General features: G+C 37.1%; 1 protein-coding gene across 1 annotated transcript; it reads right to left on the bottom strand.

The window, feature by feature from the left end:
- Nucleotides 1-8,581: 8,581 nt before the first annotated feature.
- On the bottom strand, nt 8,582-9,625 carry LOC130934602 (protein MAIN-LIKE 2-like). The gene is made up of 4 exons (XM_057864159.1): nt 9,385-9,625; nt 8,956-9,226; nt 8,781-8,862; nt 8,582-8,593 (listed from the first exon to the last, which is right to left on the bottom strand). The coding sequence occupies exons 1-4, from the start codon at nt 9,623-9,625 to the stop codon at nt 8,582-8,584; spliced, it is 606 nt and encodes a 201-aa protein (XP_057720142.1).
- Between the last annotated feature and the right edge of the window lie 245 nt (nt 9,626-9,870).

Here is a 9,870-nt window from a genome sequence, read left to right as displayed (position 1 = left end):
AGGAGAGTCATCTGGAATGAACTCTTCATCATCATCATCTAGAACCACTCTCTCAGATCTAGTTGGCCCTTTTTGCTGTTTCACTGAACCACCCCCTTTTAGGTATGAATGTCTGTTTTCATAATCCTCATTTGACAGGTCAACACCAAAATTTTCAAATATGCAAGTTAAAAATATGCCATAAGGTAGTGCTTTATCTTTCACACTTCTAATAGAATCAAACATGTATCTAGCAAATCAAATAGGCAAAAGAGATTTCTGTTTTAGTGATTAGGGCATACAAAACAAGTGTGTCCGTGTAAGAAACCCTTTGATATGAACCACTTTGAGGAATTTAAATGTGGTTGACAATACGGTGCAACTGAGCACGTTCATATCCGAGAGCTTTGTGAGTGGGTGTGATGCCATCGATTAATGAAACATATTCACAAATGTGAGCCAAAGCATCATGGTAAGAGATACCAACACCTTCATCCCACTTCACAGATGTATAAGCACACGGTCCTACATCAGTGTACTTCAAGGAGTCACTGATTGTCTCATTATTCAAGATAATGTCTCTGCCCTTAACATAAAAATGCACACTTCCTTCATGGTAAGTCATGTTTGCATAAAATTCTTTGACTAACTTAGGATATACTGGTTTTTTGATTTTGAAAATGTGATTCCAGTCTAAAAATTCTAGATTTTCAACAAAAGAAAAATCTTTCTTTTTCAAATCAGCAAGAAAAGATGGACAAAGAGTGCGATACTTAATAACTCCCTCATAGAAATCATGGTTCATGGCAGATTTGAAACGATGGGGGTTAAAGTCTGAGTGAGATGTCATGAAGTGTGATTTGTGAGCAAAGGGATCAATGTCTGGTTCGCTAACAGATTTGAGAGGGTGATGAGGGTTACCTCTTTGTGAACGCACAGGAACAGACCTTGACTTAGGTTTTGTAGGCTCAAGAACAGGCTCTTCAACAGCAGGACACTTACCCTTGGATGAGGATGGTTTTGAAGAACCAGGTTTTGAAGAGGCAGGTTTGGAAGGCGTCGCCTTTGGTGGTGTCGTCGGTTTGGCAGAGGCAGGATACCTTGGAGTGGTCTTGGTACGCGCCATAGGATCAGTTCGAGGAGGAGAGGTAGGAGGAGAAGGTGAGGGAGTGAAAGTGGTGTCTTGAGAACGGGTTGATGGTCTAGGATATCCTGGAAGTTTATGGATTTTCTCACGAGGTGCTCTTTTAGCAATAACTTTCTTCCCCATTTTGGTTAGATTTAAGCTTTTGGTGGAGGAGACAGTGGAGTGAGAGGGAAGAAACCGAAGGGTTGAGGAGAAGTTATGGAGAGAAGAAAGGGAGTGTTGGTAACCGTACCCAAAAGTGGTTTTTCAAAACCATGCAACTGCATCACTTTTTGAAATGACATGAAAAGACCTGACCTCATAAATTAAGATTTGATTTGATTTGAAAATAAAACAAGAAATGAATTTTAAATTTTGAAAAAAACCAAAAAAATAAACTGAAAATCTTTTTGGATTATAAACATTAAATGAAAAAATTATTAAAAATAAACACACAGCCCATCACCCAAAAAATGTAACATTCACATATGGGCCCAGAGATAGTTGGATTTAAGGAAACACAATGGACCACTCTAGATCTAATTTTGAGGTAGGCCCATATTATCTTTCATTTGAAACAAGCCCAGAACACGTTGGCTTGATGGAGACGTTCATCACCTGCCTAGAATTGTCTCATACCTGTTTATGAGACAAAAATCTCCAGCAAATACATCAGCAATTTTCAAATAAAGAATCATAACTCAAAATTCCTAGACAAGTCCTAAGCATACAGAATCTATCCTCAGCTAATGGTTTTGTAAAAATATCTGCTAATTGCTCCTCAGATTTAACAAATTGAATACTAATATCCCTTTTTTGGACATGTTCTCTTATTGAGTGAAATTTCACTTCAATATGCTTCGTCCTTGAGTGCAAAACTAGATTTTTAGAAATATTAATGGCACTCATATTATCACACATCAAGGGAATATTTTTAGCCTTTAATTTGTAATCAGCAAGCTGTGTTTTTAACCATAAAAGTTGAGAACAACAAGAAGAAGCAGCTATATACTCAGCCTCTGCAGTGGATAAGGCCACTGTTGGTTGCTTCTTAAATGACCAAATATTTAAGGACTTTCCAAGGAAGCAACATAAAACAGAAGTGCTCCTTCTATCAACTCTATCACCAGCAAAATCTGCATCACAATAACCAACTGCAGAAAAATCATCAATCTTAGGATACCAAAGACCAAAATTAGATGTGCCATGAACATATCTAATGATCCTTTTAACTGCAGAAAGATGTGACTCTTTAGGTTTGGATTGGAACCTAGAACACAATCCAACACTTTGCACAATATCGGGTCTAGAGGAAGTTAGGTACATAAGAGAACCAATCATTCCTCTATACCTAGTCTCATCAACATCTTTTTCAGTTTCTCCCTTATCTAACTTAGAACTAGGATGCATGGGTGTTCTCATGGGTTTGGCATCTTCCATACTAAATTTCTTAACTAATTCCTTGGCATACTTTTCTTGATGAATGAAAATACCTTTTTCAGTTTGTTTAATTTGCAGCCCAAGAAAGAAATTAAGTTCACCCATCATACTCATGTCAAATTCACTTGTCATGAGTTTTCCAAATTCAGAACAAAGGGATTCATTTGCTGATCCAAAAATAATGTCATCAACATATATTTGGACTAGAATAAAAGAATCATTAGAGTTCTTGATGAATAGAGTTGTGTCAGTGGTGCCTCTTTGAAAACCATTTTTCAAAAGAAAAGAGCTAAGTCTCTCATACCAAGCTCTAGGAGCTTTTCTTAAACCATAGAGAGCTTTAGATAGTTTAAAAACATGATCAAAATGCTCTTTATTTTCAAAACCAGGAGGCTGCTCCACATACACTTCTCTATCTATCACTCCATTCAAGAATGCACATTTCACATCCATTTGGTATAATTTAAAACCACAATATGCAGCATAAGCTAAGAGAAGTCTTATGGCTTCCATTCGGGCAACAGGGGCAAAGGATTCATCAAAGTCTATTCCTTCTTCTTGGTCATATCCTTGTGCCACTAGTCTTGCCTTGTTTCTTGCAATGCTACCATCTTCTCCCAACTTGTTCCGAAATATCCACTTGGTGCCGGTCACTTTCTTTCCACTTGGCCTTGGAACCAAGGTCCATACTTGGTTCTTTTCAAATTCAAGAAGCTCATCCTCTATAGCTTTAACCCAAGAAGGGTCACTAAGTGCTTCCTTGATGTTTTGAGGCTCTATTTGTGAAAGAAGGGCAATGTTTGTTCCTTCATTTGCCTTTCTAGTGGAAGACATTGTTTGCACTCCATGAGAGACGTCCCCAATGACAAATTTCTCAGGATAATTCTTCAAGAATCTCCACTCACGAAGTTTGGTGGACTTGGAGGCAGATTCAGTCACCAAGGGATTCTGGGCGATGTTGGCTGTAGGATTTCCTTCAGATTCATGAGACAAAATGGAATTGTCTCTTGAATTTTCAGCATTTTCTGTTTCTGGTTCAGCTTGTCCAGAATTTTCTTTTCCATGATTTTGAGCAGCTTCATCCTCCTTTTGAGCTTGATTTCCTGCATCACAATCTTCCAAAATGCTTTGTACCAAGTTAGTATCACAAAATGTAACATGTATGGACTCTTCAATAATTCTAGCATCTTGATGATAAACTCTATATGCTTTACTAGTTGTGGAATATCCTACAAACAAACACTCATAAGCCTTTGGATCAAATTTTCCCAAGTTTTCTTTGTTATTTAAAACAAAATATTTGCATCAAAAGATGTGCAAGTAATCTAAGTTTGGTGGGTAGCCTTTCCAAAGTTCATAAGGGGTTTTCTTCAAAAATTTTCTTATGATTGTTCTATTTAAAATGTGGCAAGCTGTGTTAACCGCTTCAGCCCAAAGGAATTTTGGAACATTACTCTCACAAAGCATAGCTCTTGTCATCTCTTGTATGCTTCTATTTCTTCTTTCCACAACACCATTTTGTTGTGGTGTTCTTGGACAAGAGAAGTTGTGAGATATTCCAAATTCCTCACAAAAGGATTCAAACAAATTATTTTCAAATTCAGTTCCATGATCACTTCTTATAGAAGAGATTTTCAAATCCTTTTCATTTTGAATTTTCTTGCAAAAAGGTTCAAAGGCCGAAAAGGCTTCATTTTTGTGTGCAAGAAATAAAACCCAACCAAACCTAGTATAGTCATCCACAATTACTAAACCATAATGTTTACCACCTAGGTTTTGAGTTCTTGTTGGACCAAATAAATCAATGTGTAGCAACTCAAGTGGTCTTTTAGTAGAGATGTCTTCCTTTGGTTTAAAAGAACTTTTTGTTTGTTTTCTCATTTGGCAAGCATCACAAGTGATGTCTTTGTCAAACTTTATCAAAGGGAGACCTCTTACTAATTCTTTCTTTACAAGTTTGTTTATTTGAAACATACTTGCATGGCCCAATCTCTTGTGCCATAACCACTTTTCAGATTCTTTAGAGTGAAGACAAGCTACATTTTGATCCTTTAGTTCATCAAGAGTAAGTCCATATATATTATTAAAATGCTTGGCAACAAACATCACTTCATTTGTCTTTTCATTAACAACACAGCATTCAAGCCTTTTGAAAACAACTAAATATCCTAAATCACACAGCTGACTTATACTCAAAAGATTGTGCTTTAAACCACATACCAAAAGCACATCATCAATGAAAGTAGATTGCTCATTACCTACTTTTCCAACAGCATTGATTTTACCTTTACCATCATCTCCAAAGGTCACAAAACCTCCATCATACTTATTTAGTTTGATGAAGTAGGTTGACCTTCCAGTCATGTGCCTTGAACATCCACTATCCATGTACCACATGTCCTTTTTGTTCTTGGATGCTAGGCAAATCTGCATGATGAGTTTCAAGTAGCCTTAGGTATCCAAATTGATTTGGATCCTTTGAAGTTAATCCATCTTGGTTGCCCAAGTGCATTAAAATCACAAACAATATTGTAAACTTTGTTTCCAACAACTCTTTTTTTAATGAAGCATTGTGCATATGAGTGACCAAATTTCTTGCAATTAACACAATGATTTTTTGATGTGTGCCGCTGAAATAGAGGTGAGTTATATTGCTTGAAATGAGTAAATGGTTGGAATTTTCTGGTTTTTGGAGGAGATGCATTTCTTTTGACAAACTGATTTTTGTTATAATTATTCCTCTTTGCAAAAATGTTTTCACCAGAATTTTTTTGAATATTTTTACCTTTCGAAAATGAGGTTTTGTTGTAAAATAGTGATTTCTTGAAAGCATCCTCATTTTTCGAAATGTAACCCAAACCTGGCCGGTTTGGACTCGGACCAGTTCTTGGTGAAAGCTCAGTTTCACTTGTGTTTGCTTCATCAAAATTTTCTTCACAAGTTGAAACATATCCGATACCTGATTTTCTTGGTATGGATTTGGTATTTGATGAAGAAGCCACAAATTTTATAGAGGAAGTATTAGAAACTGCATCTTCCTTGGCTATGTAGCCTAAACCAGATTTTTCAAACAATGGTCTTTGACTTGCAAGTAATTTGTCCAAGTTTTTGGAACCTTGAGCAAATTTTGCTAAGTCACCATTCAGCCTTTTAATCTTATCATTTAATCTTTCATTTTCAGCAATTAACTCATGAGAAGGATCCACAATGTGCTTTCCTTTTAATTTTTCAAGTTCAGATTTTAGAAATCTGTTTTCTTCAATGATGTCCAATGCACATTCAGTTTCCTTCACTTTTTCTTTTAAAAAATTATTTTCAGCTCTTAACACATCTCTTTCAGATCTGCATTCATTGTATTTATCAAGCAGTTTTGATGTGTTTAAAGTGAGATCATCAATAATAGCATGCAAGTCCTCAATGGTCAAATCATAATAGTTTACCTCATCAAGATTGTTGTTTCCAGCCATGAAGCAGTCTTTGTCATCTCCTTCATATTCTTTTTCTTCATTTGAGTCATTCTCAAGATCCTCCCAAGCTGCCATGAGTACTCTCTTCCTTTCCTTCTTTCCTTTGTCATCCTTTTTGAGCTTTGGACAATTTAGCTTGAAGTGTCCAGCCTCCTTGCAGTGATGGCATGTCACTTTGCTTAAGTCGATCTTGTGCTCCTTTGAACTTGAACCTTGGTATTTGCCCTTGTTCTTCATCATTCTTCTAAATCTCCTAGCAAAAAACAAAAGTTCGTCATCTGAAATACCATCACTAGACTCACTCTCTTTCGGTTCTATTTGTGACTTGAGGGCTATTCCCTTTTTCTTTGAGTCTGTGTTTGTGTGTGTGGCTTCATAGGCAAGGGTTTTCCTCTCAGCTCATCATAGGTTATGGGACTTATGTTGTTACTCTCGGTTAGGACATTTGCAGTGTTTTCCCATTCTTTTGTGAGGCTTCTAAGGAGTTTTCTCACCAAGGTTTGTTCTGCATAGTTTGTACCCATAGCATCAAGGTTGTTGATTATGATTGAGAATCTCTCAAACGCTTCATCAATGCTTTCTCCATCCTTCATGCTAAACATCTCGTACTCTTTTTGCAGCATATCAATCCTCGTTTCTTTTACTTGTTTGGTGCCTTCGTGTGTAACCTGGAGTTTTTCCCAGATTTCTTTGGCTGTCTTGCATCTAGACACCTTCCGGTACTCTTCAAAGCTAATAGCACAGTGAAGAAGGTTGATTGCTTTAGCATTCAGCTCTATCTTCTTCTTATCATCTTCATTCCATTCAGCTTCTTCTTTTGGAGTCACCACTCCATCAGCACTTGTTTTTGTTGGAATCTTTGGACCCCTCACAACGATCTTCCATATGTTGTAGTCAATGGATTGGATGAAGATCCTTATCCTTTCTTTCCAGTAGGAATAGTTCTTCCCGTTGAAGAAAGGTGGCCGGTTGTTTGACTGGCCTTCAGTGAGGGTGTAGGCAACTGTGGTTGTGCCCAGATTGTTCGCCATTGGATCTTTGCTCCAAGCGGTTAAGATTGATTCTTGAGACCGTAGCTCTTGATACCAATTGAAGGTTGTGGTAGGCTTAGAGAAAGGGGGTTGAATCTATGCCTTCCTTTTAAGTTGCTGTTATTACCCTTTTAAAACAGATTTACAATTCTGATTCTGTTTGAACTCAGCAGCGGAAATTTATGAGACAATTTATTTTTGTCTCATGATATCAGAAAACAGAACACAGCAGAGAAGAGAAAAGCTAACACCAGCAAATATCTTGGTTCGGTTGCCTTGTGTTATGCAACCTACATCCAGTCTCCTCCACAACTATGGAAGAATTTCACTATAGTTAACAGTATTACATACACCAATAACACAGGATTGACCCAATCCTTTCACACTCAAGTTCTAACCTAACTTGACATTGGCTATGCTAATACCTAACTATTCACTCTTAGTGCTAACCCAACTAAGAAAGGGATACCTTACAGGTACAAGATACAAGACATAGACATACCTAAAGAAATCTAAAAATAACTCTAGGCTTTTCTCTCAAGTGTTTCACTCAGCCTTTTTCCACTCATGGCTTTTACTTGAGTTTTCTCATAATGCCTTTTCTCACTAGAAATTACAGAATGATAAACATTGAAAAGTACATTACAATCAGTAAAACATGAAGGAGATTGACTTTAACAGCAGCCTCTTTGCTATGTGCAAAACCAGATTCGCAAACCTCAGATGCAGTTCTTCAGTATTGGCCGAATGCTTTTTTGAAAGAAAGCATTATCCAAGTAGAGGAACTTCTTAACAAAACACTGTTCTCACTCTCTGGTTTTCTCTCCTTAGTTCTGAATGAGCAATAAGTCTTCTTTTATTCTCCTTGCATGTTGCTGGGATTTTCTCCCAAGGTCAACACTTTGAGCCTTGAGCTTCACCAACCACAAATTCACTTTTTCTCAATAATCCTCAGAATAGAAACTCTCCTTCTGACTTCCTCATCTTGGCCGAAAGCCATAAATCAGCAACCATAGAAATTTTTCAATGGTCAACATGATCTGAGCCCTTGAAAACCAACTTGGTCCCCAAGACATGTTTGAGACCGTGGATAAATAGTAGATTAGGGCAGAAAACATCTTTCTCTTGCGTGCCATTTTCGGTCTTGCAGAGTGTTTGGGAGGTAGAAAAGAAGACATGGAGCACGCAAGAGGAAATGGATTACTTTTACCAAAAACCGGATTTGGCTTGAACTTGTTGATTTGACCTAAGCCTTTCTTACCTGACCTTCTCTTTCTTTCCTCTTCTTTGAATAGCTTAAGAGCTAAGCACTTTCTCTTGCTTTTGTGATTTGACATGATCAAAGAAAAAGTAACGTTGAGTTTGTGAAAGCAGATGAGAGGGAAAAAAGCTTGCTGAACTCAATTCGGACTTGGGTATGAATATGATTTGCTTGGCCCGTTTTGGTTTCTTTGACTTTGTTTCTTTTGGACTTCTGTTTTTGTTTTTCAGCCCACCAGCTTGGTTATTTTATTTTTTCATTCCATTTGGGCTGTAATTCAAATTTTGGCCTGCAACAATTTATAAATAATTAGTAACATGTAATTATAATTAATCAATACTAATTATTTATTTTGTCCAAAAATAATGTTTGTCATCACTTAATTTATTTAGTTAATTTCTTAACTCAACATTGGTATATTAGAACCCTAACAATAATGGTTCAAAAAACGGATTAGAAGAACCATAACTATTTACCTCCTGCATGTAATCTATATCATGCCTGAATGTCTCCACGTTCTTCGATGACCACGCTGTGGTCCGTTCCGAATAACTCCACCTGAAACATTGTTAATTGAAAAAATTTAAATAACTCATCATATGTCAAACATGCATCATGAATATAACACATAACTAAAATAAGACTTATTACCTCATGGAAACTGGTATCATGGCCGGTGGAAGCGTTTGTCTCGGTACGGGAGCAAGACACGGCATTCGCTCCCATGCCCAAACAAACAAGAGATTTAGAGGGCCATCCATCTCCTTTGTATCATATCGTGATGCACGGCATAGTATTCTGTAAAGATGTGCGAGGCATGCTGACCCCCAACTATAAGTATGGATCCGCTCGAAATTGCGAAGCAACGGTAGATATTTCGCATGGGCATATGCAGTCGACTTGTCCGTGAATAGGGTCGATCCTAACAAACAAAAGATATAACATCTGACGTATCTCCTGATAGACTCGTCAGTGTCCAATGACTCTGCATCTCTGATACGTCGAATCCATCCCAGCTTTATATAGGACTTCGCATTACCACTGACTGATGGCTCACGACCGAATATCGCTATGCCTGACTTTGAACGAACTCGCCACTACTATCTGTCCATCCACTGACAGGCTTTCCATCAATGGGTAAGCCGAATATATGAGCGACATCCTCTAATGTCACTGTAACCTCACCTATCGGCAATACAAAGGTGTGGGTTTCAGGCCTCCACCTTTCAACCAGAGCAGCTAACATGGGGTGAAATCTTCTTATGACTCCAATTCTAGAGACGTAGTAGAATCCCGTAGCGCGTAAGTAGTTCTCCACCATCGGATTCCACGTTTGTGGCGGATCCAGTTTATGCACCAACAAATTCCGGTTAGGCTTATATCTGTTACATTAATTAAATAATAATCCTTATAAATATATTAATAAACATTCACATATTTATTTTAATATCTTATTTATTAAAATATTCAACATAGCTTATCTATTTATTTATTAAAAATTTAAATTCCTTATTTATTATAATATTTATTTATTAAATATATTTTATACGCTTACTTATTTAATTT

Source organism: Arachis stenosperma, chromosome 6 (assembly GCF_014773155.1).
Source record: "Arachis stenosperma cultivar V10309 chromosome 6, arast.V10309.gnm1.PFL2, whole genome shotgun sequence".
Classification (NCBI taxonomy): Eukaryota; Viridiplantae; Streptophyta; class Magnoliopsida; order Fabales; family Fabaceae; genus Arachis; species Arachis stenosperma.
The sequence above is the reverse complement of the archived record's forward strand: the minus strand, read 5'-3'. Positions and strand labels throughout refer to the sequence as shown.

What these genes read in the sequence shown, in the direction of transcription:
- LOC130934602 (XM_057864159.1), bottom strand. Translation starts at nt 9,625, where the DNA reads ATGGTGGAGAACTACTTACGCGCTACGGGATTCTACTACGTCTCTAGA. An exon ending in TAGTGGCGAGTTCGTTCAAA is followed by an intron (nt 9,227 to 9,384) that starts GTCAGGCATAGC and finishes TTTGTTTGTTAG; the next exon opens with GATCGACCCTATTCACGGAC. An exon ending in ATGATACCAGTTTCCATGAG is followed by an intron (nt 8,863 to 8,955) that starts GTAATAAGTCTT and finishes ACAATGTTTCAG; the next exon opens with GTGGAGTTATTCGGAACGGA.